General features: G+C 47.6%; 1 protein-coding gene across 3 annotated transcripts in view; it reads left to right on the forward strand.

Annotated features, from left to right (window-relative positions):
• akap12 (A-kinase anchoring protein 12) overlaps window positions 1-27,860 on the forward strand; it is a 102,791-nt gene that overhangs the window by 69,967 nt on the left and 4,964 nt on the right. Inside the window, exons 3-4 of one of the 3 annotated variants that reach the window (XM_033026143.1) lie at window positions 20,758-23,953; window positions 23,990-27,300. In XM_033026143.1, the coding sequence (XP_032882034.1) occupies window positions 20,758-23,953; window positions 23,990-27,299 (6,506 nt within the window). In that variant the 3' untranslated portion in view covers window position 27,300. Of the gene's footprint in view, window positions 1-1,122; window positions 1,492-20,757; window positions 27,301-27,860 lie in introns of those variants that run through there. The other 2 variants (XM_033026144.1, XM_033026142.1) reach the window with 2 other exon arrangements.

The raw sequence follows: 27,860 nt of genomic DNA on the forward strand, positions 1-27,860 counted from the left end.
ATGATCCCAGGAATGATTGGGTTAACATATGATGAGCGTTTAACGGCACTGGGCCTGTACTCGCTGGACTTGAGAAGGATGAGGGGGGACCTGATTGAGACTTATGGATTAGTGAAAGGCCTGGATGGAGTGAATGTGGAAATTATGTTTCCACTAGTGGGAGAGTCTAGGACCAGAGGCCATAGACTGGGAATAAAAGGTGTACCTTTAAAAAGAAGATAAGGAGGAATTTCTTTAGAGGGTGGTGAATCTGTGGAATTTATTGCAACAGATGGCTGTGAAAGCGAAGTCAATAGATATTTTTTAAGGCAGAGATTGATTAGTAAGGTTGTGAGGTAACATAGCAACATAGACATAGAAAATAGGTGCGTGTGAGGCCATTCGGCCCTTCGAACCAGCACCGCCATCCCCCATCAATAACCCGTGCCTGCCTTCTCTCCATATCCCTTGCAGTTGTATAGGGCTCTGGTGAGACCACATCTGGAGTATTGTGTACAGTTTTGATCTCTTAATTTGAGGAAGGACATCCTTGTGATTGAGGCAGTGCAGCGTAGGTTCACGAGATTGATCCCTGGGATGGCGGGACTGTCATATGAGGAAAGATTGAAAAGACTAGGCTTGTATTCACTGGAGTTTAGAAGGATGAGGGGGATCTTAGAGAAACATATAAGATTATAAAGGGGGTGAAGGCAGAAGAATGGGTAGAGAGGGAAAGAGAACAGCCATGATTGAATGGCGGAGTAAACTTGATGGGCTGAATGGCCTAATTCTGCTCCTAGAGGTTATGAACATGGGTGGGGCTTTGTTCTCTGCTGAGCCAAGAATCAGGAACATGGCGGATGGGGATAGTTGGGTGGATGTCACTTTGAGGGGTAGAAAGCAAAAAGTGCTGACAATATGTGAAATATCCTGTTCCTCTCTAACTTGCCCACCTGCTGGCTCAGTCATTGTCTTGAGAGCAACATTCCAATAATGTGTTTCCCTATCTGGAAGTAGGTGGGTGGGGGTAGCTGCGATTTGCTGCCTGTTACTTTAAACAGCTGGTGTGTTGGGATTGGGCTGCTGGACCTGGGAAGGTCCCCACCGTGTGACTCTCCCTTTATCTCCACTCGCCAGAGTCGCAGGAATGCGATTCATTCTCCGAAACGACTCCCAACCCCCCGATCTCTGAGGTGTTTCTCTCAACAGAACAACCAGCCTGACAGTTGTCAGCTGGGGGAAGGGGGGGAGACTGGTGGGGAGAATATCCATCACATAGCAGGAGACTGTTGTAATGTGCGTTCGGGTTGCCTCACTCTTGGCCCCAGCCTGCGAGTAGCGAGGGAGCACATGCGGACTGCTTTTTAATGAACTGTACCCAGACCGCGTTTAACCCAAGTGCTCTCTGCAGTCAGCTGTTCTCGCTCAAGCCTCCCTGTGTGATATAAAGCGTCATTTCTTCGCCAGCTGGAGCAGTGCTTTGCAGAATGCCGGGTGCTTTAGCAGCCACAGGTAAGATGCGCTTTTCATCCCAGCTGTGTGAGTGAGCTTTTTTTTTCTTCTTCCCCCTTCTTCATTTAAACTTAGACGCTCTAGCAATTGTGCGCGTTTGGCATTGTGGTGGAGAGAGATTCAATGGGGAGGGTGTGGCCTGATCCGTTTGCCTGGGGTTTCAGTCTTGTGCTCAGTTGTAATGAGTGATTTTAAATAAATCTTCCCTCCAGTGCTCTAATTAAAACACAGTAATGCTCTAAATCTTGCAGTTTGAGCTTTAAGATTTATAAAAATTAAATCTCAAAACTCAAAGGTTTAGAGCGTCACTTTATTTTAATTTGCACTGGAATAAAAATAGGTTGTATTGTAACAGGTTTGTATTGGGACTACAACCTGGGTTTTATTTAGGCGGGGGGGGGGGGGGGAGAAAATCTCCAGGATTCCAAATATCAACTTGTGATGGACCTGGTGTTTTAATTTGAGGTGCCATTGGAATATATCGTTTCTTCACCAATTGATCTATCAACAGCGCCCTAATTTCTCCTGGGAATGGCATAAATCCTTAGTACTTGCTGAGAATAAATTCTGCGGGGGTGGGAGTGAGAGAGAGAGATGTGAGGTCATTTTGCTAAGTTTCTCTCTTTATTTCTCCTTTTCTTCTAACGTTAGAAATAGTGGCCGTATCGAGGGCGGGCGTGGCATGTTCGAGGTCGAGGTGGGGCGTGCATTGTGCAATCCTACAACCTTCATCCAGTCGGGTAACAAAGGGAAGGTGGGGAGGCTGCAGTTTTCAGTGACCTTGATTGATCCTTCCACACTCTCTCTCCTTCCTCCCTTACTCTATACTTTCGACTTTAAACCCCGTCTATTCTAAGGGTAGTTAGCAGTTGAATTGCCGCTGTGCCAAGTGTAACATATCACAAACCTACGCTTATGAAATATCTCTTGGTGCAGAGCTAAGCATCCCTGCAGCGAGGGGACTACAAAATGTGGCTGGGTTCAAGTTGGGAGAACAAGATTGAGTCAGGCTTTCAGATTCTCTAATCCGCCAGAGGAATTTGTGGAACCGACCTATTGTCGTCAGTCTGAAAGCTCTGTGCGCTCCAGGGAGGGAGCACAATGTGCGCTGGGTGGAGGGAGTGAACGAGTCCCCTAAACCTGCAAATGCCTGTCATTTACAGAGTGCGGTCTTGGGTGGAGGGAGTGGACTGCAGCTGTTGCTCGGGGACGAGTGTGTTTGCTCAGAGATTTCCCCCTGCATTTTCAGTGATTAGCTGCAGCTGCCTCGCGTTGGTTTTAAGGCATTAATCAATACCCTCGTTGTAAAATATCCCTGCAAACAAAATCTTTCAAAGTGAACGGCGCATTGCTAACAGCACAATCTCAGTGGGCTCTTGGTAGTATCTGCGTTCGAAATCCTCTTAACATTTCCAGCAGAAGACTGCAGCTTCTGAGTTTAGCGTTGATCCAACATATTCAGGGGTTAGAATGCAAGTTGTTATTTAGGGATTGGCTGGTTCAGCCCTTTTGTGTTTCTGCTGCCTGGTTTGTGTATCGAATCATGCAGGCAATTCTTGACTGTGCTGAGGCCCGAGAGCAGAAACCATGCCAATATTTAGTAGATTAGGAAGGTAGTTGTACAAAACAGGGGGAAAAAGGAATGTGCAGCAGACACTGGCGCACAGAGAGAACCGCTCGCTGGAAGTAAAATGCTGAAGTGATCTGGTTGGTTGAAAGACAGTCTCGACGCAGTGTGATATCAGCATCGATCTATTCGGCTGTCTCAGCACCTGAAACTGCAGACATCACTGCACTGGGCACGCCACACATCAGCTGCAGTCTCCCCCGAGCATGCAGTCTTTTGTTCATCCAGACGCCTTCACTTTATGCACTCGCAGACGATGACTGGTGCAAATTTACATGCACCAAATTGGAGCCACAGGGCCGTACAGTGTGGAAACAGACTCTTCTGCCCCTGTCCCACTTAGGAAACCTGAACGGAAACCTCTGGAGACTTTGCGCCCACACAAGGTTTCCGTGCAGTTCCCGGAGGTTTTTGTCAGTCTCCCTACCTGCTTCCACTACCTGCAACCTCCGGGAACCGCGCGAAAACCTTGGGTGGGGCGCAAAGTCTACAGAGGTTTCCGTTCAGGTTTCCTAAGTGGGACAGGGGCAGACAGCCCAACTTGCACGCAGCGACCAACATGTCCCATCTACACTAATCCCACATGCCTGCGTTTGGCCCATATCCCTCTAAACCTATCCTATCCTCATTCGTGTCTGTCCAATTGCTGCTGAAACATTGCGATAGTACTCGCCTCAACTACCTCCTCCGGCAGCTTATTCCATACACCCATCACCTTCTTTGTGGAATTGTTAGAGCAAATTCAGGCCAATAGTTCTTTTTGATGATTTGTAGTTGTCTCAAATTTGACCGTTCATGATGGAACCACCATGTTGCTCCTAAATAGTGCTAGGATTTTAATGACAGGCTGAAGAGGCAAACAAGGCATTGATCCAGTGTCGCACCTGAAAAATAACTCCTCTGACAATGTAGCACCCCCTTGGCACTGCACAGCTGTATCATAGAAACACAGAAAATAGGTGCAGGAGGAGGCCATTTGGCCCTTTGAGCCTGAACTGCCATTCATTGTGATCATGGCTGATCATCCGCAATCAGTAACCCGTGCCTGCCCTCTCCCCACATCCCTTGGTTCACCTAGCTCCGAGAGCTCTATCTAACTCTTTTAAATTCATCCAGTGAATTGGCCTCTGCTGCCTTCTGTGGCAGAGAATTCCACAAATTCACAACTCTCTGGGTGAAAACGTTTTTTCTCATCTCAGTTTGTTTCGTGCTATTGTTTGGAGTTTGGGGGGGAAGGAGGGAATCTGGTGTGAATACAAATACTACCACTGAAATGGGACAGATGCTGACAAGGTCATCTCTTTGGCATTCTCAAGACAAGGGTGTTGTCTTGTCATATGTCCCAGACGGGGAAATGAAATTCTTACTTGGTGCAGCACAACAGAATATGTGAATATGTAAACACTGCATATAACGGGGGGAAAAAATAAAACGTTCAATAAATAACAAATATAGTGCAAATAACAAATAATGATATAGTCTTTTACAGTTCAGAGCTCATAGCTTATTCGTTGTGTTTAATATGGCTGTGGGGAAGAAGCTGTTCCTGAACCTGGATGTTACAGTCTTCAGGCTTCTACACCTTCTTCCTGATGGCAATGGTGAGATGAGTGTGTGGCCAGGATGGTGTGGGTCCTTGATGATTTTGGCTGCCTATTTGAGGCAGCGACTACGATAGATCCCTTCGACGGTGGGGAGGTGAAAGCCGGTGATGGACTGGGCAGTGGTCACAACTTTTTGTAGACTTTTTTGTTCCTGGACGTTCAAGTTGCTGAACCAGGCCACGATGCAACCAGTTAGAATGCTCTCTACCGTGCACCTGTAGAAGTTTAGGAGAATCCTCTTCGACATGCCGAATCTCCGTAATCTTCTCAGGAAGTAGAATCGCTGATGTGCCTTCTTTACAATTGCATCGGTGTGCCTGGTCCACAAAAGATCTGATATATGCACGCCCAAGTTATTGACCCTCTCCACCATCGTTCCGTTGATATAAACAGGATTGTGGGTCCTCATCCTTCCCCAACTAAAGTTCACAATCAGTTCCTTAGTCTTACTGATGTTGAGAGCCAGGTTGTTGTGCTGGCACCATTTGGTCAGTCAGTCGATCTCACTTCTATACTCTTGACTCGTCACCATATGTGATTCGTCCAACCACAGTGGTGTCATCGGCGAACTTGATGATGGAGTTTGCACTATGACCGGCTACGCAGTCATGAGTATAGAGTGAGTACAGCAGGGGGTTGAGCATGCAACCTTGAGGTGCTCCCGTACTAATTGTTACTGAGGATGAGTGGTTCCTCCAATTCAATCAGACGGTGGTCTGTGGATGAGGAAGTCGAGGATCCAATTGCAGAGGGATCCGCAGAGGCCCAGTTCTGTGAGCTTGGAAGGGATATTAAACGCTGATCTGTAGTCTATAAACAACAGCCTGACGAAGGTGTTTTTTATTGTCCAAGTGGTCCAGTGAAATTGCAACTACCGTTGACCTGCTGGTCGATAGTCATTGAGGCACGTCACCTTGCTCTTCGTGGGCATCAGTATTATTGATGCCCCCTTAAAGCAGGTGAGAACCTCAGACCTCAGAAGTGAGAGGTTGAAAATGTCCGTAAAAGCTCCGGCCGGTTGGTCCGCACTGGGTTTTAGAACGGGGCCGGGTATACCATCAGGTCCAGGCGCTTTCCGACGGTTCACCCCCCCCCCCCCCACCCGGAAGGATCTTCTGACGTCGGCCTCTGTGACTATGACTGTACACTGTCAGGGCGAATAGGGGCTCGGGAAGGCACATCAGTGTTCTCCCTATCGAACTGTGCGTAGAACGCATTGAGCTTGTCAGGGAGTGATGCTTCGTTGTCGTTTGAGCTGCCTCCTGATTTCCCCTTGTAGGAGGTGATGGCATTCAAGCCCCGCCACAGTTGCCGAACATCCGTCTCATCCCCCAGTTTAGAGCAGAAATCCCTTTTGGCCTTTTTGATGGCCTTACCAAGGTCGTATCTGGACTTCTGCATCGCCAGACCTGAATGCCCGGGAACTTGCTTTCAGAAGAATGCGGATCTCATGATTCATCCAAGGCTTCTGGTTAGGAAACACTCGGAAGGAAACACTCTAACATCTACTAACTTTGTCTAATCATCTTCACGTTCTCTATGGAGCCTCGCTGTGTGCAGATTGGCTCCTTCAACTGTTTAAACAATGCTGACACTGTTAAAAGCAGTTAGAGGTGCCAATGTGCAAGGCACAGTGTGAATGGAAGTCTTCAATCTTCACTGCATGGTAGCTCGCACTCCATTTCAAGTCCTCAAATCTGTAAACAGTAGGCACTTCCTAACACTAGACTACATCCATTGGAGAGCAAACCTAGAGACTGACTCCATAATTTGAGGTTTGTAATAGAAAAAAAATCACATGTGGCTAAAGTGCACTTTGTCAGATTTTAATAAAGGCCATTTTTATACATTTTGGTTTCACCATGTAGAAATTACAGCAGTGTTTATACATAGTCTCCCCATTTCAGGGCACCATCATGTTTGGGACACAACAATGTCATGTAAATGAAAGTAGCCATGTTTAGTATTTTGTTGCAAATCTTTTGCATGCAATGACTGTTTGAAGTATGATTCACGGACATCACCAGTTGCTGGGTGCCTTGTCTGGTGATGCTCTGCCAGGCCTGTGTCACAGCCATCTTTAGCTTATGCTTATTTTGGGGGCTAGTCCCCTTCAGTTTTCTCTTTAGCATATAAAAGGCATGCTCAATTGGGTTCAGATCGGGTGATTGACTTGGCCACTCAAGAATATACCATTTTTTAGCTTTGAAAAACTCCTTTGTTGCTTTAGCAGTGTGTTTGGGATCATTGTCTTGCTGTAGAATGAACCGCCGGCCAATGAGTTATGAGGCATTAGGTTGAACCTGAGCAGATAGGATGTGTCTATACACTTCAGAATTCATTCTGCTACAACCATCAGCAGTTGTATCATCAAAGTAGATAATTGAGCCAGTACCTACAGCAGCCATACATGCCCAGGCCATATCTCCCCCACCACCGTGTTTCACAGATGAGGTGGTATGCTTTGGATCTTGGGCAGTTCCTTCTCTCCTCCATACTTTGCTCTTGCCATCACTGATATAAGTTAATCTTCGTCTCATCTGTACACAAGACCTTTTTCCAGAACTGCGGTTGCTCTTTTACATACTTCTTGGCAAACTGTAACCTAGCCATCTTATTTTTGTGGCTAACCAGTGGTTTGCATCTTGCAGTGTTGCCTCTGTCGGACAGGTGTTTGGGGATTTTGGGAATTATAGAGAGAATTCTTCTGTCATCAGCTGTGGAGGTCTTCCTTGGCCTGCAGTCCCTTTGTGATTAGTAAGCTCATCAGTGCTCTCTTTCTCAATGATGTTCCAAACAGTTGATTTTGGTAAGCCTAAGGTTTGGCAGATGTATCTAACAGTTTTATTCTTGTTTCTCAGTCTCATAATAGTTTCTTTGACTTTCATTGGCACAACTTTGGTCCTCATGTTGATAAACAGCAATAAAATTGTCCAAAGGTGATGGAAAGACTGGAGGAAAGACTGGGTGCTGAGAACTCTCTTATACCTGCATTAAGGAGGCAATTAAACGCACCTAAACAATTACAAACACCTGTGAAGCCATGTGTCCCAAACATTATGGTTCCCTGAAATGGGGGGACTATGTATGAACACAGGTGTAATTTCTACATGATGAAATCAAAATGTATAAAAATGGCCTTTAATGAAATCTGACAATGTGCACTTTAACCTCATGTGATTTTTTTTTTTCCTTTTTTTTTTCTCTATTACAAATCTCAAATTGTGGAGTACAGAGGCAAGCAAATAAATGATGGGTCTTTGTCCCAAACATTATGGAGGGCACTGTAGGTTCATCAGTGTCTGTTGGCAAGTCATCCATCCAGGATTCTTCTGCACTTCCCTTTCTCTGCCTTCATTGCACTCTAATTTGCATTGTTCTTTGTATGTCTGTTTGCTGGAAGCTGAGGTAATGTCTAATATCTCTGCCAATCTCTCTTGCAGACCCAACGTTCTCATCCGCAGCTCTTCTGAGACACGATGTGCCTTTTCTGCTTTTGCAGCCTTTCCCTTCTTAAAATGTTCCCCGTGATCTTGTTTTATCTCCAGTGTAAATACTTTACATGCTGTGGTTCAATTTTCCTATATTTAATCTTGACGTCATATATTAGATCTGGCTTGATGGCTGCCGTAAATCGAGAGGCTGAACAACTGCGCGGGATGTCTTTTGACCAAGACCACTGATTTACGATGATTAAGTTAAATTCCATTTCAATTGCATGGACATTTTATAGGACTGAGAATTCTCCAATTTTGTCTATGAATTTGTTTCAAAAGCTTGCATCATTTATAACCTTGTAATTTTTTTTTGTCCCCGCCCTGTTAATGGTGTCGATCTTTGACCCTAGTAAAGATGCCATTTCATGTGCAAACATAAAGAAGACCTATTATACACTAATTGGAAAAAGATTGTGGTGTAATGACCTGCTTTTCAGCCAAGCTTTTAAGCAAATTTCCCTGCTGTTCCCCCCCGACAGATTCCCATTGTGCCAATATAGTCCAACTCTTAAAGCCTGTTCCATCCCGACCTCCGTTTGATTGCTGTGGAATATTTTGCATTTTATTATTAGCCATTAGCTTTTGGCTGCCAAGTTGTAATCAGCTGTGGTCAATGCAGCGGTAGAGTTGCTGCCTTATAGCACCAGAGACCCAGATTCTATCCTGACTACGGGCGCTGTCTGTAGAGAGTTTGTACGTCCTCCCTGTGACCGTGTGGGTATTCTCCGGGTGCTACAGTTTCCTCATCACTGCGCCGCCCTGATTGTGTTTGAGGGCAGCGAGGACTGAGGGAAGAATGAATGGACTTGCCCCGAACTGATAGGTTTTAGTGGACGAGGAGAAGATATTACTATTGACAGGATGGTCTGTATAACAAGATGACCAATTTAAGATGGAGAGACATGAAACTGCATGTGCTGGAATCTTGAGCAAAATGCTGGCGGAATGGCAGGTTAAGTTGTGATGGAGACACAAGGAACTGTTGGTGCTGGTTTAGAAAAAAAAAATACACAAATATGCTGGAGAAACTCAGCGGGTGCAACAGCATCTATGGAGCGAAGGAGATAGGCAACGTTTCGGGCTGAAACCCTTCTTCAGACAAAAAAAAATGCTGGAGTAACTCAGCTGGTCAGGCAGCATCTCTGGAGAGCATGCATAGGTGTTGTTTCTGGTCAAACCTTCAGACCGATGGATGACATTTCAGGTTTGAACCCACAGATGCTCAAACTAAAATGGTTGACAAAAAATCCAGCAGGGATTCGGAGGGGAAGTTTGACATTTTCCCACTGGATGTTTTGTGATGTTGATTGGATTGCCAGAGAAGATGATGGAAGCAGATTTATTAACTTGAGGGCAGTGTGCTGTGCACATGGGAAATAAATTGGGTCGGCTAGTGGTGAAAGGAGAGTGGACAGGAGAATTGAACTGATTAGAAAGCTGATTGGAAATCTCCTGATGATGGGCCAAATGAATTGTACTCTTGTGTTGCTCTTCCCCCTTGTGAAGAAAACCTAAGATCCGTCATAATCTTTTCTCTCTCTCCTGCTCACAATTGTCAGTGCTTCCACTGCTGCTTAGTTTAGAGATGCAGCGTGGAAACAGACCCTCCGGGCCACGGAGTCCGCGCCGACCCGCGATCACCCATACACTGGTCTAACTTACACACCAGGAACGATTTACAGAAGCCAATTAACCGACAAACATGCACGTCTTTGGAATGTGGGAGGAAACCGGAGCACCCAGAGGAAACGCACGCGGTCACAGAGAGAACGTAAAAACTACGTACAGACAGCACCCACAGTCAGGATCGAACCTGGGTCTCTGGTGCTGTGAGGTGGCAACTCTACCGCTGTGTCACTGTGCCAATCTAATTTATTTCCAAACGCTTATTTCATGCATTTTTCAGGATCTTATGCCAGAGATGAGATTTGTTCTAACGGGGTGGGTTTACTGACCTTGGATGGTTTTGTTCTGTCTGTGATATCAGAGGCGCACTTTGCTCATCAAAGGCGTCTTTAATCGGAAGATGGCTCTGGTTCTCTGTTCAATATCGCCATCTACTGCTGCACGACTCCTACTGCTTGCCGGCTGAAGATCCCGTATTTAATCACTGCGATGGTGCAGACATGAACACTTAGCCACAGGGTGAAGTACATGTGGTCTTTGAGTTTTAGGGACTTGGGGAAATATTGCTAATTACAGAATATAATCAAATTTAAAAGCAGCACTAATGTGGGCAAAAGGATGGTTGATGTCGCAAAAAAAAAAAAAAAAAGGAGTTGGTCACTGGCCCCACGGACTGCTACTTCTATGGCACTTCCCCATAACCTTAATCTCCGTGATCTTTCAATATTTGCTCTCACCGCATTAAATGTATTTAATGGTCTGGCCACAATCAACCTGCGGGCAGGTAATTCCAGAGATTCATTACCCTCTGAGTGAAGAAATTTCTAAGCATTTCAGTTTTTTTTTTATTAGCACGATCCAAATTAAATTAATACCTTCTGCCTGCGCTTGATCCATTTTGCACCCTCCCCTGCATATTCATGCACGCTGTTAAACATCAGAGCCTCTTAAACATTATCATATCTGCTTCCATCACTAGCAACACTTTGCAGGGACCTGCCACTGTTGTGTTTAAAAAAAAAAAAAAAAAAGCCTTCTTTGACTTTGACATTTCCTCCCTGGATTAGAGGTTGTGACTACCTACCATATCTATGCCTCTCATCATTTTATAAACTTTTCTCAGATCTCCCCTCAACGTCTGATAATGCAGAAAAAACGATCCAGGTTTGTGTAAACTCATGGCCAATACTCTCAAACCCACGCAGCTATCTGGTAAACTACTTCTGCAGCCTCTCCAAAGCCTTCACATCCATCCTGTAACGGGGCGGTCAGAACTGCGCACACTACTCCCAATGCAGCCTAACCAGGTTTTATGATGCTTCAGCATGTACTATATAACTGAGTCTTGTTCTGATCAACCTTTACCATTATTCCCACTTTTGTCACTTTCGGGGAGCTATGGACTTGGACCCCAAGATCTCTCTGTGCATGCACACTGTTAAGGGTCCTTCCCTTAATGCCCCTGTCCCACTGAGGAAACCTGATTGGAAACCTCTGGAGACTTTGTGCCCCACCCAAGGTCTCCAGAGGTTTCCAATCAGGTTTCCTAAGTGGGACAGGGGCATACCTGTACTCTTTCTCATTGTATTTGACCTCTCCAACAACAGAGGTCCCAGCACTGAACACCCACCACTGGTGATAGACCTTCAGGCAAGTTTGACGTTCACTAAGCCCTATCCAAGTGAAAGGAGGTTTGCTGGTAGGTATGGGTACATGAACAGTGTGACAGCTGGAAGTAGTTTTGAGTGCGTCGAGGACAAAGATGCAAGGGATTAGCAATAGGCAGAAGAAACATGGCTTGAGGCCGGGAGGCCCTGGAATTTGTTTCTGGATTGCAGGGTAGGGAAGGAATGTTAATCTTAGATGGGTGAAGACAAAGGAGCGGTGGGCTCACCATTAAATGTGTTGCACAGAAATAATCATGGACTGTAACAAGGTCTTGATACAATTGATATTTAGTCAAGAATGAATCGTTTGTCCTTGTCAGTCACACGATGTTTTTTTTTTTCTCTTTGGTCCAATTTACTTGTTTGGGTGTTAATCTATCATATGAGTGAGCAGCCTTGTGGCAGATCTTGCAGTGGGCTGAAGGGTTTTTAAACAGATGATGGTATCCTCCAGCTCTGTGTTGTACTCCCTTCTATCAGAGTTGTTCTACCTATGTTGTTTCGGCCAAAACAAAGGGCCACAAAGTGCTGGAGTAGCTCAGCGGGTCAGGCAGCATGCCGATTTGGGCCAGGACCCACCATTAAACCTAGCTCTCCATGTGCTCCAGACATGTTGCCCGACCCGCTGAGTTACTCCAGCACTTTGTCTCTCACCTTGGCGGCACAGTGGCCCAGCGGCAGAGTTGCTGCCTTGCAGCGCCAGAGACCCGTGGTTCGATCCTGACCACGGGTGGTGTTTGTTCGTTCTCCCCATGACCATGTGGGTTTTCTCCGGGTGCTCCGGTTTCCTCCCACATCCCAGAAACGTACAGGCTTAGGAAAAATTGTAAATTGTCGCTAGTGTGTAGGATAATGTCAATGTTCAGGTTGATCGCTGGTCGGCGCGACCTTGGTGGGCCGAAAGGCCTGTTTCTGCGCTATATCTCTAAACTAAAACTTGTGTCTGGTGGTTTGGGAGGCCCACCATTGTATTGGACTGAATGAAGCCTGGATGTTGCGCTGCTGGGTGTGATGTGTGGCGAGGACTCCCTGTGGAGGGGCAGCTGATGTTGTTCACTTGAGCTGCAGTGAAAGTGATGCTGCCCTATGCTCTGTTTTTTAAATAAAACATTAGTGTAAGAGGATAAAAGCTCTGCAAACAGCGCATTTCACTCTTCCTCAGAGTGGCAATCAATTTCACAGCTGGGTGCTGCGTTTGGCTTTCATTTGCATTTCTTCTGCTGCGGTTGAGAGCTAGCACATCGAACCTGCCACACTCTCTCCCGTAAAATGTGTGGTTTATCATTAAAGCACTTTAACCTTTTGTTAGCCCATCACTGGCTGTGAATTAATATTAGGCCGGGATTTTGCAGCTAGCTAATGAAGCTGTATTTTATCTTTTTGAGATGTTGGGGACGGGTGGGGGAAATTGATTTGAATTGATTGAATGATACAGCAAGGAAACTGGCCTTTCGGCCCACCAAGTCCAAACCAGCCAGCCGTTGATCACTCATTTACACCAGTTTTGTTATCCCACTTTCGCATCCGTTTCCTACGCACTCTGGACAGTTCACAGAGGTCGATTAACATGATCACAATGAATGGCGGTGCTGGCTCGAAGGGCCAAATGGCCTCCTCCTGCACCTATTTTCTATCTATGTAATCTAACCTGCAAACCTGCACGTCTTTGGTATGTGGTCTGAAACCGGAGCACCTGGAGGAAACGCATGTGGTTACAGAGAACATGCAAACTCCACACAGATATCACCCAAGGTCAGGAATGGAACCCGGGTCTCTGGCACTGTGAGGCAGCAGTTCTATCAGCTGGTATTGTTCTGCGGTTAATAAGAAACAATGCAGAGCATGTAGGTCCTAAAGCCTGATGAGGTGATGAGCATTATCCTTACATTCTGTGGTATAAATACAATACTGGGTAAGACTTCAGTGCCTATTAAAGCTTCAATGTTGAGAAAAGTTAGTTGAAATCATCTTCCAGACTGAAGACATCAGGTGTATAAGTTCTAGGAGCAGAATTAGGCCATTCGGCCCATCAAGTCTACTCTGCCATTCAATCATGGCTAATCTGTCTTTCCTTCTCAACCCCATTCCCCTGACGTCTCCCCATAACCCCTGACACCTATACTAATCAAGAATCTATCAAAGACAATGGAAATATTAGCTCTTGCTGAAGAAATGACTGAGGTAGCAGCTCTGCCTACTGTGCCATTCACTGAGACCAAGGTTAGGTAGGGTGAAGAATCCATCCATAATGCCTGACTTTGTGCAGTAACGTTTTGCGTTGTGGTCTTGTGGAGAGACCAGCGCCTGAGGCAGATTGTTGCACAAGTGTAGAGGGTGCTGCACTTTAATGTTAAGCTGAGATCCACCTGGCCCTCCAGTGCTGGCATATCCCATGACACTGTTGCCGAGCCAGGGAGTTCCCTCTGAATGCCTGGCCAGTACTTGTCAGTTTGCCCACATTTCATCTATCCTCCTGTCAAGCAGCAATTTGGATAATGTTCAGGGCTGCGAGTTTAGTTGAGGTTGGCAAGGACAGCCTACTACTGGTGCTCCTCCAATCTACCTCTCTGCTGTCACCTTAATACGGGGGTCGGGAGTTTAAGATGTAGGGCTGAAGGATTTCATTCTGCAAATCACTTTAAAGTTGGGTATGCTGTACTTTGGATAATTTAAGCTGCGGCAGGCATTTTAAGTGTAGGAAGTTACTGCAGAAGCTGATTTACACCGAGGATGGACACAAAGGTGGAGTAACTCAGCAGAACAGGCAGCATTTCTGGAGAGAAGGAACAGGTGATGTTTTGGCTCGAGACCCTCCTTCAGACTGCATTTTAAGTGTTTGCCCATGAGTGGTATTTATTGATCTTCAACTAACTATAATGGTGGTTGCAAATCTTAAACCCCACCTAGACTCATAGGTCAACTCGCCCACGCCAGCCAACATTGTCCCAACTACACTAGTCCCACCTGCCTGCACTTGGTCTATATCATTCTAAACCTGCACTATCCATGTACCTGTCTAACTGTTTCTTAAACGATGGGATAGTCCCAGCCTCAACTACCTCCTCTGGCAGCTCCCATACACCCACCACCCATTGTGTGAAAAAGTTAACCCTCGGATTCCTATTAAATCTTTTGCCCTTCACCTTGAGCCTATGTTCTCTGGTGCTTGATTCCCCTACTCTGGGCAACAGACTCTGTGCATCTACCTGATCTATTCCTCTCATGATTTTGTATACCTCTATAAGATCACCCCTCATCCTCCTGCGCTCCAAGGAATAGAGACCCAGCCTACTCAACCTCTCCCTATAGTTCACACCCTCTAGTTCTGGCAACATCCTCGTAAATCTTTTCTGAACCCTTTCAAGCTTGACAATACCTTTCCTATAACATGGTGCCCAGAACAGAACACAATATTCTAAGTGTGGTCTCACCAACATATTATACAACTGCAACATGACCTCCCAACTTCTATACTCAATAATCTGACTGATGAAGGCCAATGTGCCAAAAGCTTTTTTGACCACCTTATCTACCTGCAACTCGACCTTCAAGGAACTATGCACCTGCACTCCTAGATCCTTCTGCTCTACAACACTACACAGAGGCCTACCATTCACTGTGTAGGTCCTGCCCTTGTTCGACTTCCCAAAATGCAACACCTCACATTTTTCTGTATTAAATTCCATCAACCATTCCGCTGTCCACCTGGCCAATCGATCCAGATCCTGCTGTTATCACTTTCTGCAAAACCACTCACTTCTGTATCATCAACAAAGTTGCTAATCATGCCCTGTATGTTCTCATCCAAATCATTGAAGTAGATGACAAACAGTGATGGGCCTAGCACCGAACCCTGAGGCACACCACTAGTCATGGGCCTCCAGTCCGAGAAGCAACCTTCCACCATCACCCTTTGCTTCCATACCTTGGAGCCAATTTTGTATCCATTCAGCTTTCTCCGGAGCTATAGCCAGATAGCCTATATTCCCAGAGCTATAGCGGCTCTGAACCGGCCCTGCTGAGTGCCCCCCATCCCACCTGGACTGTCTCCCTCAGATGGTCACGTCGGACAGTTTATTTATTTTTTTGACATTGGTTGGAAGCTGCATACCAAATCTCGTTGCACTGATGTGCAATGACAATAAAATATATTATTATTATTATTCTCTCCTTGATCTCCATCCGATCCCCACCCACACCTCGTTTTGATGATGCTTCTTCAAATCTTATTGTGCAAGCTTATCACCGTTAGTCTTCTGAGGTATAGTGGAACTTTATTCTGCATTATATTTGCTTGTTAGTCAACTGAACCAGAAGAAAGCTGCCATGAGGGATTAGGGGGGTTTTGGTTTTGAAACCACCTGGAGCTCGGTGCCCCTGTGTGAGATTAACAATGACTGTTCTGCCCCTGTCCCACTTAGGAAACCTGAACGGAAACCTCTGGAGACTTTGCGCCCCACCCAAGGTTTCCGTACGGTTCCCGGAGGTTTTTCTCAGTCTCCCCACCTGCTTCCACTACCTGCAAACTCCGGCAACCATCTGCAACCTCCGGGAACCGCACGGAAACCTTGGGTGGGGCACAAAGTCTCCAGAGGTTTCCGTTCAGGTTTCCTAAGTGGGACGGGCATTATTTAGGTGAAAATTTGACAAGAAAAGTGGGCAGTGGAATTGTTTTGAAGCTGAAGGAATCTAGCTGGGGATCAAGTACTTTTGAACATCACAAAAGGAGACAAAGTACTGCATTAATTCAGCAGGTCAGGCAGCATCTCTGGAGAACATGGAGAGGTAACATTTCGGGTCGAGACCTTTCTTTAAATGTCACCTATCCATGTTCTCAAGAGATGCTGTCTGACCTGAGATTACAGAACTTTCTGTCCTTTTGTGTATTAACCAGCATCTGCAGTTCTTTGTTTCTACATGAAGTACTTGTGCTTTGAAATTGTCCTTCCGCCCGTTATTAAACCCCCGTGATAAAGTGTCAGTACAGGGATCACAGAGCTCAAAGTAAACAGTCTTCTGTTGCCACTTCCCTAATCTATTGCGTGACCTTGATAGTGTGGCATCAGCGAGCTCTGGGCACAGTTTAACAGTGGCGATGATGCTGGATAAAAACTGCAATGCAGCGCCAGCTCAGAGCTGGGAGCGGAGGCTGGTGCGGAGAGTGTATGTGCTCCTGAAGAGAGCCTTGTGATGAGTCAAGCTGCTGCAGTGTGTTGTCCGTTGCAGAGCTCGGCAGAAAAGCGGCTAGTCACAGCCCCGGGAGGTGAGCAAGGATTACAGCTCCGTCAGGTTTGAAAGCACTTTCCTACTGTGACAGTGATTTTTAAAATTTCAGATGGTGTGTGCAATGTTTCAGTCTTAGTAAAGCAAACATGCAGGCACTGCAGAGGAAGTGGAGTGAGGGTGGGAGAAGAGGAAGGGGGGGAGGGGGGCGAGAGTGGAGAGGAGGAGACAGGGTAAAGAGTCTGAAGAAGGGTTTCGGCCCGAAACGTTGCCTATCTCCTTCGCTCCATAGATGCTGCTGCACCCGCTGAGTTTCTCCAGCATTTTTGTTTACCCAGGAGACCGGGTAAGGGAGGTTGTTGGCAGAGTAAGTGGTAGGGTGTTTGGTTGGTGGGGTGAGAGGCATAGGTGGTGGTGTGGATGCTCGGGTAGGTGGTAGGTGGCTGAAGAGACTCTGGCAGATAGGAAGGAATGGGATAAACCAGGGACTGCAGATGCTGGATTGCAAAGAACACGAGACTGTTTCTGAACTTGTCTATGATTGGACAAAATGGCACCTGATTTAGTGGACTCTAAAGGTCTGCAGAATCCGAGATGTTGGTGTGATCACTCTGGATAGACTTTCAATTGTGACCCAAAAACATCTCAAGCCTAGATAATGGATGTATGAAATCAGCATGGCTTTAATGCCCTGTAGTGTACTTCCTGTTCTTGTCGGGCTTCTTTCACACGTAGTCTGCTGCTCTCTGCAGTAATGTTACTGTCAAGGGTGTCTTTATCTCTATAGCTGCACATGCATTATGATGACTGACTTGCACTGTCGGTATAGTTGCAAAAGCATGGCTTCTCCCATTAGTCCTCTGTTTCAGGGAAGCTCTTTATTGTTGTGCCTGAAATACTTTATAAATACAGCAAGAAAACAGGCCCTTCGGACCACCGAGTTCGAACTGACCAGCAATCACCCCGTATACCAACACCATCCAACATACCAGGGACAATTTACAATTTTACCAAAGCCAATTAACCTGCAAACCTGTACGTTTTTGGAGTGTGAGAGGAAATCTGAGCACCCAGAGAAAACCCACGTGGTTACAGGGAGAAGGTACAAACTCCGTACAGACAGCACCCGTTGTCGGGATCGAACCCGGGTCTCCGGCAGCCCTAAAGCAGCAGGTCTACCGCAGCGCCACTGTGCCACCCTAAGCTTCTCAGATTTTGAAGTGTACTCTAATTGGATTCATTGTTTGCCCGTGAGTCTGATATTTATTGACCTCCAACTACCTACAATGTTTGTCCCAAGTGTTAAATCCCATCTTTTGCAGTAAAGGGCCTGTCCCACTGTACGAGGTGATTCAAGAGTTCTCCCCTGATTCGAACAAGGAGAATCACGGTAATAGCCGCTCGTAGGTACTCGGGGCTCTCGTGGACATTTTTCAAAATGTTGAAAATACTTCACGAGCACCGCGTTTCCCAAGTACTTGCCGTTAGCGTTACGAGCCGCTAAGAGACGTCCTCGAGCTCCGACATACCCGCTGCGTACATTCTACGTACTTACCACAAGTTTGATTTTTTTTTTTAAACTCGGGAGAGCTCTTGGGTAAACTCATATAGTGGGACAGGCCCTTATGAGGCTAAGGGAGGATGCCAACTTTGATTCAAAACTGATAGAGTGGCAGGAGGCCTGTGGTGGTGTTTAATGGTGGATGGATGCTACCAGTCGAGCTCTAAAGGGCTTGGTGTTGGTTGCTTGATCCCTGAATATAATTTTAACCATCTCTTAACTTCTCCCATCCCATCCCTAGACACCTGGACAGATACATGGATAGGAAAGGTTTAGAAGGATGTGGGCCAAACAAGGGCAAATGGAACTAGCTTAGACCGTGCATCTTGGTCAGCATAGATGAGTTGGACCGAAGGGCCTGCTACCGTGTTGTATGACTGAATGGGACTATCTTCTAGACGGTTAATCCTGTGGGGGGAAAAATGAACTGCAGGAAGCCACAGATAGCCTGCTCAGTTGGACAAGGAAGGGCAAATGTTTAATTCAGAAGTGTGAAGTAATGTACTTGGAGGTGCAAAATGGGAATGCACAAAAATAAAATCTGAATCAGATCCGTATAATTTCAGATACACCAGGGTGCCATGAAACTCCAAATGCCTAATTGGAGTATGTTGGATGGTGTGGAGGGAGATCTTGGATTGTATATTTCCAGATCCTTAAAGGTAGTGGAACAGAACAGTGAGAGGTGGAACGTTGTGTTGGATTATTTGGGACGACAGATGGCACAATGGGCTAAGTGTTCGGCTGGCAACCGGAAGGTAGCCGGTTCGAATCCCGCTTGGAGTGCATACTGTCGTTGTGTCTTTGGGCAAGACACTTCACCCACATTTGCCTGTGTGTGAATGTGTGTGAGTGATTGGTGGTGGTCGGAGAGGCCGTAGGCGCAGATTGGCAGCCACGCTTCCGTCAGTCTGCCCCAGGGCAGCTGTGGCTACAGAAGTAGCTTACCACCACCGAGTGTGACTGAGGAGTGAATGAATAATGCGATGTAAAGAGCCTTGAGTATTAGAAAGGCGCTATATAAATCCCATCCATTATTATTATTATTATTATTATTATTTCAAGTATTATCCAAGGCGTGGACCATAAAAGCAGGAAGGCTATTCTGGAACTTTATTCAACATTGGTGAGGACATGGAGTATTTGCTGCCTGCAGTCCTGACCACTATACTACAGGAAAGATGAGATTTCACAATAGAAAAGGGAGCAGTGGCACTTCACAAAGGCATTGAAAGGACTAGGAAACGTGAGCTATGAGGAGAGTTTGGGTCGGCTGGAACACAGGAGAAACTGAACTATATTAGATTCAATGTTTTTGTTTTGTCAAAATTCTAGCATCTGCAGTCTCTTGTCACCAAAAGGTAGCAATGTAGTTCAGGGTTTGTGACCTTAATTGAAGGACCCAATGCCCCTGTCCCACTTAGGAAACCTGAACGGAAACCTCTGGAGACTTTGCTCCCCATCCAAGGTTTCTGTGCGGTTCCCGGAGGTTGCAGGTGGTTGCCGGAGGTTGCAGGTAGTGGAAGCAGGTAGGGAGACTGACAAAAACCTCCGGGAACCGCACGGAAACCTTGGGTGGGGCGCAAAGTCTCCAGAGGTTTCCGTTCACGTTTCCTAAGTGGGACAGGGGCATTACCTCATGAAGCAGAAGGGAATGTAGCTAGCATTGGATGAGTGGAGGTATCAAATTAACTTAACAGAGGACACACTTTTTACACTGGTTGTTAGGCTGATAATTGCAATGGGCAATGATCGAACTAATGGGGAGCATGTTCATGAGGTAATGGTTGTTGTCAAGTAGGAACATGAAGGAGTTGAGTCCAATAGTAGATGGGCTACCCTGCAGTCATAGTTTCATCCAGAAAGCATTATATATAATGGGTGGGGGGAAAGATTTAACAGGAACCTGAGGAGCAACTTGACTTACACAAAGGATGGTAGGTATATGGAATGAGCTGCCAGTTGGAGGTAATTGAGGCAGGTTCTATCACAACAGAAACGGTGTAGATGGGGCATGTTGATCAACATGGGCAAGTTGGGCCAAAGGGCCTGGTTCCACACTGTATGACTCTGGCTCTGTAAATTCTAAATACTGGCACTGTGCAAAACCAGGATTTCCACATCAATCACCTTAAATCTACAGTACATGTCTTTGTAGAAAGGGTAAAGCATAATCCAAGTGGAGGTGTTTCATGATCATATTGAATGGCGGTGCAGGCTCGAAGTACTGAATGGCCTACTCCTGCACCTATTTTCTATGTTTCATGAAGAAGGATTCAGAGTTCAGCTTGAGTGGTGGTTGGCTTTGGAATCTCTATTTGAACAGTGTACTTGAGTTACACCTGGCCTACTCCTGCACCTAATTTCTATGTTTCTATGTTACTTGAAAATTGCGTTCATTGTCTTTTGTATACCATCAAAAGTCTGGTTCTGTGACGTGACTTGGGTATTTGTGTTGCAGTTGGACAAGGAGACCCTGCAGTTGTATCTGAAGGGGAAGAGATGGAGGAAATGGAGCTAAACCAGGAGGAGGTCCCAATCAAGAGTGAAAGTGGAGAGCCGATAAACGCCCAGGAGGGAGGGGACTTGCAGGAGGACACGGGAGAGCAGGCCGAGGATGTGCAGGCAGCTGAGATTGGCTTCAAGAAGGTCTTCAAGTTTGTCGGCTTGAAGTTCACCATGAAGAAGGAGAAGCCGGTGAAGTCTGAGCCGGTCCAGCTGCTAACCGTGACCAGGGAAGAAAACGGCAGGGCAGGGGAAACGGGCGGTGAATCCCAGCAAGCAGTGGATGGAGGCACAGAAGCCAATGGAAGTCCCATCGATGAGGCCGAGGGAAGTCCACCTGAGATACTCTCACCGGAAATAGTGGAAGAGAAGGTTGTGCAAGAAGAAACCAAACCACCAGATGCCGAGGAACCGCCGGCAGCCGTGGAGACAAGTGGCAACGCAGCAGAGACCCCTGCCGTCGACTCGCCGCTGAAGAGGTTTTTCAAGCAAGGCTTTTTCTCGGGGTTGCGAAGGAAGCAGAGTTTCAAGAAGGCCAAGGACGAGCCGCTCATCATCGGGGAGAAGACGGAAGCAAACGGGGAGCAAGCCGTTGCCGCTGAAGCTGGGGGGAGCGGGGAGACGGAGCGCGGACCTGAGGCACAGCCTTCCACTTCCCAGGAAGCGGCTGAAGTCCTGGCTGTTCCAGCACCGGAAGAAAATCGAGGGGGAGAGGAGGAGTTTGAAGACCTCACCTCGGAGTTAGCATGCGTTAGGGTGGCAAGCGAGCCACCGACCATGGCAGAAAGCAAGACCTCGGAAACAAACGAGGTTGGTGTCCCCACAGAGAACTTGGTTGCCACGGATACAGGGACGGGCCAGGTCATCTCCAGCATTGGAAAATCAACAGAGGGAGCAGTGATTGCAGAGTCTGCTGCCCCCAAAGCTGCAACGGAGCTTCAAGCCCAACATGAGGAGATGGCCCAAGAGAAACCTTCAGAACCCATTGCCGCTGAGAGTGAGCTCCTGTCTTCACAAAGCTCCAAGCAGCAAGACAGCCCACTAAGGAAGCTTTTCACGAGCAGCAGCATCAAGAAACTGTCCGGTAAGAAGGCAAAAGGCAAGAAAGGGGAGGCCAGAGCTAGGGACACGGACGACGAGACAAAATTGCAGTCTTCCACCGAATCCGAAGGCAGCCCCGATGGCCAAAAGCCAGACAGCCCGCCAACATTCCTGGAGGAAACGGGCGAGGGAATTGCAGCAGAAACGACGGAATCGGGTTTGTTGCACGCAGAGCAGGAGGACGCAAACGGCGGTGCTGATGGGGAGAGGAGGAAGGAACCCATCACTGCCTGGGCCTCCTTCAAGAAGCTGGTGACCCCCAGGAAACGACCCAAAGGGCCGTCGGAGAGCGACCGAGACGACGAGCAGAACGACAAGGTGAAGAGCGCCACCATCTCCTCTGCGGAGAGCACTGGCTCGGAGAAGCAAGAAGAACCCAAGTCCAATGGCGAGGAGCAGAAGTTGGAACGGAGCGTCGAGGACCCAAAAAAGAAAGCGGATGCCCCCGTGACTTGGGAAGCGCTGATCTGTGTCGGGTCTTCAAAGAAGAGGACGAGGAAACTGTCCGAGTCGGAGCTTCAGAAGTCAAACGAGGAGGCCCAAAGTCCAGAGGGAAATGGCCAAGCACAAGACAGTACTGAGGAGGCGAAAGTCAGCAGCCCACAAGCAACTGATCAGGAGCAAGGAGAAGCATCTCCGGAATGTGTTGAGAGTCCTGTGGAAGGTGAGGCTCCGGAAGGGGCCATCTCCACTTGGGAATCCTTCAAGAGACTGGTGACCTCCAGACGCAAGTCCAAGTCCAAGCTGGAAGAGCGCGTGGAGGAATCCGTGCCTTGCCCGGAAGCCGCTCTTCCGGAAGCCGAGGCTGCCAAGGACGAATCCTGGGTGTCTCTGAAGAAATTGATCCCGGGCAGAAAAAAGAAGAGGTCGGATGCTAAGCCCGAGCAACTTCAGGGCGAGTCCGTGGGTAAAGAGGCGGCATGGGCAGAGTTTGGAGGAAGCAAGAGCGAAGATGAATCGGAGACACCGGCAGTGGTGCCACTCACCGAGTACGCTGCGGTGGACGATGAGAGGGAGCACGAGGAGAGGCTGAGAGCAGGGCTCGAGGCGGTTCAGAAGGTGGATGGAGTTATCACCACTTCTGATGCCGCTCAAACAGGGGAACTGGGCGGTGAGCCGACCGTCGCAGGGGAACATGGATCTCTGGAAGGCATCAAGAGCAGTGTGGACGAGAGGTCTCCGTCGTGGATTTCGGTGGTTTCGGATGTAATCAAGGAGGTGGTTGAAGATCAGGTAGCTGAGGAGGCCCCGGAGGCAAAGAAACAAACAGAAGATGGTCACAAGCCCATGTCGGTGGAAGAGGCAGGCGACATCGCACCAGATGAGGTGGCTGAGGAAGCTCAGGTGGTTCTCGCCAAGGGAGCAGCGGCAGTTGACCACCCGGCAGACGAGTCGTTCACTGAGGAGATGGTCTCGGCAGTCTCGCAGCTGACCGAGACGCCGGTGACGACTGCAGAGGGCACGCCCGTCCAAGAGGACGAGGCTGTGGTGAGCAGGCAAACCCAGGAGGTGCTGGAAGAGGCTGCGGAGAAGGTGAAGCTGGTCGGGTCCTGCTACCAGACGGCATGCAAGGCCAGCACGCAAGGTGCCGAATCGGAGCCGGAGATTCCCACCGGGAAAATCCCGTGCGAACAGGAGCCACTCGCTGCTCAGACACTGGCGGCAGAATGTGCACAGAAAGCAGCCGAACAGATCTCCGGACCAGCGATGACTGGGGCTCCCGCACCCGGCGATGTCCGGGATGGACCTGGTGAAGTGATCGTGCCAGTAGTGCAGCAGGGGACCGAGGCGGAGAGCAGCGCCCCAGCTGCAGTTGTGCAGGAGGTGGAAACACTTGCAGCACAGGCCGCCGCTCGGCCAGTGGCTGAGGTCGAGGAAATGTTGTCCGTGATCCACACGAACGCCGTGACCCACGAGAGCACGACAACCACAACTATGAGCAAGGGCGTGGCCGTGAGAACCGAAATAGTGGAAATTGTACTAGTGCAGACCTCAGGGACTGGTCACGGAGTGGACGTTGAGGAACCAGAGGTTGCTGGGGTGCAGTCTGTCAAAGCCACTGAGGAGGGAGATCAGACAGAACACCAGACAACTGATGTTTCACCTCCACAGGTGGAGAAGACCGGAGCAGAGCAAGTCGTGGAAAGCGGAGAGACTGAGGTAATCCCAGACCCAGTCACCAGGGATGAAGAGGCAGCAACGGAGCAAGTGGGTGACGTGACTCCAGGTGATGCTGAACAGGAAGGAATAGGAAAGGTTGAAGTCGTTGAAAATGCTCCAGAGATGGGAGCGGAGAAGATCTTGGGCGAAGGCTCGGAGGATGCAGGTGTCCAGGAGGTTCAGCAGGTACAGGAACAGAGTGCAGAAGCCCCAGCAAAGGTTGAAGAGGGTGTGATTGAGACGGTATTTGTTGAAGAGACTAGGCAAATCGTGGAGCCAGTGGACATGAGAGCAGTCGAGATAAGTGAAGAACACATTGAGGTTACTCCATCAAGTGTGACTGGGGTTCTACATGGTGAAGAAACCAACCAAATCACTGCAGTGGAAGGGAGCGAGACCAAGAGTTGTGCAGAGCCTCTTGAAACCATTTCAGCAGTGGGAGTGACCGAGAGGGTGTGTGGTGAAGAGACCACTGAACTCGCTCCAGTGGGAGTAACAGAAGCTCTATTGGGTGAAGAACCCATTGTAAACGCTCCGGCTGTGGGAGTAACTGAAGTGCGGAGTAATGAAGAAACAACTGAACTCACTCCGGTGGGAGTAGCTGAGGCTCAATTAGGTGAAGAACCCATTGAGATCACTCCAGCAATCGGAGTGACAGATGTGATGTTCACAGAAGTCAATAAAACCAGTCCGGATGAAGCAGCAGAGGGGGTGTGCAGTGAAGAGACGACTGAGATCACTCTGGTGGGAGTAACTGAGATGATAGTTGGTGACGAACTTGCTGATATCAGCCAGAGAGTGACGCAGGTGGGATACAGCGAGGAGACCTCTGAAATCACCACAGCCGTTGTCTCGGAGGCACTACCTTGTGAAGAGCCCGTCAAAATCTTTCCAGCAGTCAGAATGATGGAGGCCGTGTGCAGTGAAAAGCCAATAGAACTCCCTCCAGTTGGAGCTACTAAGATTGTATCCGGTGAGGAGCCTGCTGAAATCACTCAAGTGAGCGCGGCTGAGGTTCTATCTGAAAAGACGATCAAAGTCACTTCTGCCGATCCATCTGAAGTTTTAGATGGTGAGGAGAAGATGGACATTGCCCCAGTGGGAGTAACCAAGGTGTGTGCTGAAGAGACCACTGAAGTTACACCAGTGGTGGGAGTGGATGTGGCGTGTAGTGAAATGGCCCAATCTGCTCCAGTGGAGGTGAGCGTAGAACAGAGGAAGAGTGACCTTGAGGAAGGAGGAGAAGATAAAGCTTCGCAGGAGGGGGCTAGTGAGAGAAACGAAGAGGAAGTACAACAGGTAATCATCTCTGAAGTAGTTCAGGAGCAGTTTGTGGCCGTTGAGATCCTACAACAGACTGTGGAAGTCCAGCAGGATCAGCGAGTTGTCGCAGAGAAGCTGGAAACGAGAATGGAAGAGGCCGTCTGTGAAGGGCTTGCTGAGGAGCAGAGAGCTCAGGAACCTCCTGCTGATGTAATGGGTTCAGCCCCACAAATCCTATTGCCCACTAGCATTGAAGGACCATGCAAAGAAACAAACAAAAGCGCCATAATTAAAGTTGCAAGCGTTGATGTGACCAGTGAAACTGTCTGTGATGTGCTGGAAGGTGTGAAGTCCGTGCAGCCCAAAGTTGAAGAGACTCTCCTTCCCTCTGAAGAAATGGACACTGGGTTGGTTGAGGTGTCCCGAGTTTGCTGTGAAACCCCTCCAAGGGAGAAGCCTGAAGAACTACTCGTGGAAATGGCCACAACAGAGACGGCAACCAAACAAGTTGAAACGGAAGTAACTAGCGAGCCACTGAACATGATCAACGGAGGTGAAAGTAGGAGCCCGGAGCAGGCTACAGGTGGAGTGGAGAGTAAGCTGCCCTCCCAGGGCAAGGACAAACCAGCACAGGGCGAACTCCAGTCCCCTGAAAAGATGCAATTTACAGCTGATGACCTTATCCAAAGTGACATGCTATCCGTGATAGTCCCCAATGTTCAAAATATGGCTGCTTCTATACTACTTAAAAACACTGAGTCGTCGGTCAAACCACAGACTAAGGTGGAGTACAGTCACGCAACTGTCAAATTAATTACTGAAACAATCTGTCCAACTGTTGAGAGTGCCCCCAAAGTCACATTACACGCTGCTATTACTGATGAATGCCGACTTATACAGAACGAGACGGTGACTGCAATGGAGGACCTACCTATAGATAATAGTTCGGAGTCTTGTGAGGAGACTTTCATGGTGACTGCACTTTCTGTGAAGGAGGGGGTCATCACGGAGACGCTAACAACTACAGCGGCAGAGATTCCCGAGCAGTGTGTTGTGGATCGGGGCGTGCTTCTATCTGAGGACGTTAATCAAACTTCAATAGCAGTGACTGCGGCTGTCTTAGTGGAGTCTGCAATAGAAATGGCCTCGGGCTACGTGTCGGGCAGTGCCGATGGCTCTGAGATGGGCTCAACACTCGACGGACAAATGGTCAAGAGCTTTGTGAAAGAACAACTTGAACATCAGCCGGCTGACTGCAAAATCAAAGAAAATGTTGCACAGATATCGGAGTGTTTGGAAGCGCAGAACGAGGGAGAAGCAAGTCAGGCTCTGGCAACTGAGCAGCTGAACATGCAAACTGCTCAGGCTTTCAGTCAAGATGCTCTGGTAGTTCAGATGCAAGGACAAGAGAGTACAAAGAAGAAGGAAGATTTACCAGGGCCACAAAAGGATCTGGCGATTGAAGGAACATGTGAAGTGGTTGATCACATATTGCAAACTTCAGGAAGTAAGGGCATTGAAGGAGAAGGAAAAGTTGTAATGCAGTCAGTGGAGGTGGTATCCGAGACGACTGTAAGAGGTGATCAGGTGCCAATTGAGACTGAAACTCTTATATCAGTGCAGACTAAGCAAGCAAAGGAATTGTCTGATGGTACTTCAGACAATATTTCAGTCTCTATAGATGTGATCAAACCTGAAAGTTGCTTTTCCTTGGAGGAACATGAAAGAATATTTCATGCTACGGAAGTGGTAGAGAGAATCAAACTCGAAACAACCCAACAAATAGCTGAAGAGCAGACACTGCTAAATGAAAACCTGGCTGCAATTGAGGTGGAAACAATGGTTCTAATAGAGGGCAAAGAGACGGGCCAAAATCAGACGCCGGGGACAAATGAAAAGAAAACCCAGGAAGTGGAGGCGAAGCCAGCTGCTTCCGAATTTGTAAAAGATGCAGCGGAGAAAACACCTTCTTGAGGCAAGTGAAGCTCGTATTATGGAAAATAAATCTTGATGCATTTCGGATTCATTTTTTGCCCACTAAACTTTTTCACACGACGATAGATTGGTAAATGATTCCATCGTTGTGCAGCTCAAACTCTATGGGCATAAGGGGACTATTTTAGATGGGACATCTTTGTCGGCATTGATGAGTTGGGCCGAAGGGCCTGTTTTGTGCTGTATGCCTCTGACTCTAAAGTCTAAATTGAACTCCAAATTTAAACTCGTATCTTTCATTAAACTCCAAATTCCCTATCAGTTAAACAGAATTTCAACAGGCTTGAATCCGTTTTTTAATTTAAAATTTAGATTGAAGCTTGTTATCTTTTACATTGGGCATCCCAGAAAACTTTGTAGCAATTAAGGTATGTATGTGCCAAGATATTTTAAGTTGTATTTAACACAATGTAAATGAATGTTGATATTGGAAGGTTTCACAAATGTAACAGAAGAATGACCACACAATTTGGCGGAATAGATATTAGTTCCAAAGGAGAACTGACCTGTTCTTTGAACAGTGCCCTATGTTCTATTACA

The sequence above is a fragment of the Amblyraja radiata genome, chromosome 8, assembly GCF_010909765.2.
Source record: "Amblyraja radiata isolate CabotCenter1 chromosome 8, sAmbRad1.1.pri, whole genome shotgun sequence".
Taxonomy (NCBI): domain Eukaryota; kingdom Metazoa; phylum Chordata; class Chondrichthyes; order Rajiformes; family Rajidae; genus Amblyraja; species Amblyraja radiata.